Source organism: Caenorhabditis briggsae (assembly GCF_000004555.2).
Source record: "Caenorhabditis briggsae complete genome, chrIV, whole genome shotgun sequence".
Taxonomy (NCBI): Eukaryota; Metazoa; Nematoda; class Chromadorea; order Rhabditida; family Rhabditidae; genus Caenorhabditis; species Caenorhabditis briggsae.
The window spans coordinates 4,809,288-4,810,865 of NC_013487.2; the positions used below are offsets into that span (position 1 = coordinate 4,809,288).

At 38.5% G+C, this 1,578-nt stretch overlaps 1 protein-coding gene across 1 annotated transcript in view; it reads left to right on the forward strand.

Moving 5' to 3' along the window:
- Nucleotides 1–1,578, forward strand: part of CBG21704 — a gene marked incomplete at both ends in the record, with an annotated part of 3,714 nt that overhangs the window by 1,612 nt on the left and 524 nt on the right. Inside the window, 3 exons of the mRNA XM_045235235.1 lie at nucleotides 428–671; nucleotides 735–898; nucleotides 943–1,052. Coding sequence (XP_045097381.1) covers nucleotides 428–671; nucleotides 735–898; nucleotides 943–1,052 — 518 coding nt within the window. The remainder of the gene's footprint in view (nucleotides 1–427; nucleotides 672–734; nucleotides 899–942; nucleotides 1,053–1,578) is intronic.

Here is a 1,578-nt window from a genome sequence, read left to right on the forward strand (position 1 = left end):
TTTTCCCGCCGGGTTACTGTCGCACTCGTTTCAACTGTTTCCGGTTGTTTACGCTTTCAGATATTTGTTTACAAACGTCGCATACACTTCGACTCAACCTTTTTTTTCTCTGACAAGGATAATAGGGTCCTGACCCATCTTACAAATTTTCTAAGCAAAAAATTCCACATCACCGATTTCCAGCTGAAAAAATCTGATTACCATTTGTCAATTCTCTTATCATTCAACCTTCCAAAGATCATAAGGAACTAGGAGACGCAGAGAGAATGTTAATCTTATTATTATAGCTGAAATGCAATTTGTTTCCACTTTTCCCTATTTTTTTTTAAACTGCAATTGCTTGAAAAATGCTCCAAAAACTAATATTTCTAGCTCTAATTGGTAGGTCCTTTCCCTTTTAAAGGGCCATTTTAGCTTAATTTTTCAGCCATCTCATTGGCTGGTGCCACGTGTGACACCACAAAATTCGAAGCGTGTCAAGACACATTTGCCGATAGATTGAGCATTGATCGAGTCTATAATTGGTGGGAGGAGCTTAGAAGTTTCCAGAAGTTTCCAGAAAAGAATAATAAAAATTTTAGGCTGAATCCATTGGGACTGACTCTACAGATTCAAGATATTTATATAAACGGAGGAGTTGCAGCAGCAAGAGGATTGAATGTGGTTTGTAAGTAAGTTGAAAACACGCTCTACCAAAAAAAACAAGTGCGCTCCAATGATAACAAAACGTTCAGCGCCTACAACTCGATGGTTCAATGTTTGGCGGCCGCATCAACTTCAACTTTTGAATGTTTTGATATTGGATTTCTTCTGCATCACTCAACCGCTCCCAACCAAGCATATTCCTATGGATTCCTGATGAGCATGCTACAGTACCAATGTGGTGCTGGATTCTATTGTGGGTTACTGTATTCGTGGTAAGATCCAATAAGCTTTGTTCAGTGGCATCTGACAATTGGCAATGCATGCAAAGAATCTACAGTGGGAAGAATGCAACCATGTATGGCTGTATTACAGATTTCATTTTGAATACTCAGGAGGATCCGAAAAGGGTAAGAAGGCTTTCAGCTGTAATTTTTGGAAAACGGGATTCGGAATTCTGAAAATCTCGGTGCTTTTTTTCCGGAAAAAATTTCCCGCGCTTTTTTCCAATGGAATTCAGGCACAAAACCGTAAGCATTGGCAGTTCAATTTGAAGTTGTCGCATCGAGACCCACGCTTTTTTTTAAGAAAATTAGCATTTGAGCGCATTTACATGTCGTTTCGAAAAAACAGAGATACCGCAAATTCTGCGGAGAAAAATTTTTCCGGAAAAATGTGGGCGGATAAAATTTTTAAACAGCTTTTAGCGATAAGAAAAAGGAGAATTTTGAGTTTCACAACACTGAAAATCTATGCCGTAAGACTGAAGCGTACGTCGGTTTTTGGTCGAGACGCACAAAACGCAACGCGACGCACCACTTTTTTGGCTCGTTGAAAATTTCTCAATTTTAAAGATTTCTGGCGAAAAATACAAATTTGCAATCTGGATATAATATTTTCATGTAGAAAAGTGTTGAGTAATACAAGGGAAGTGTC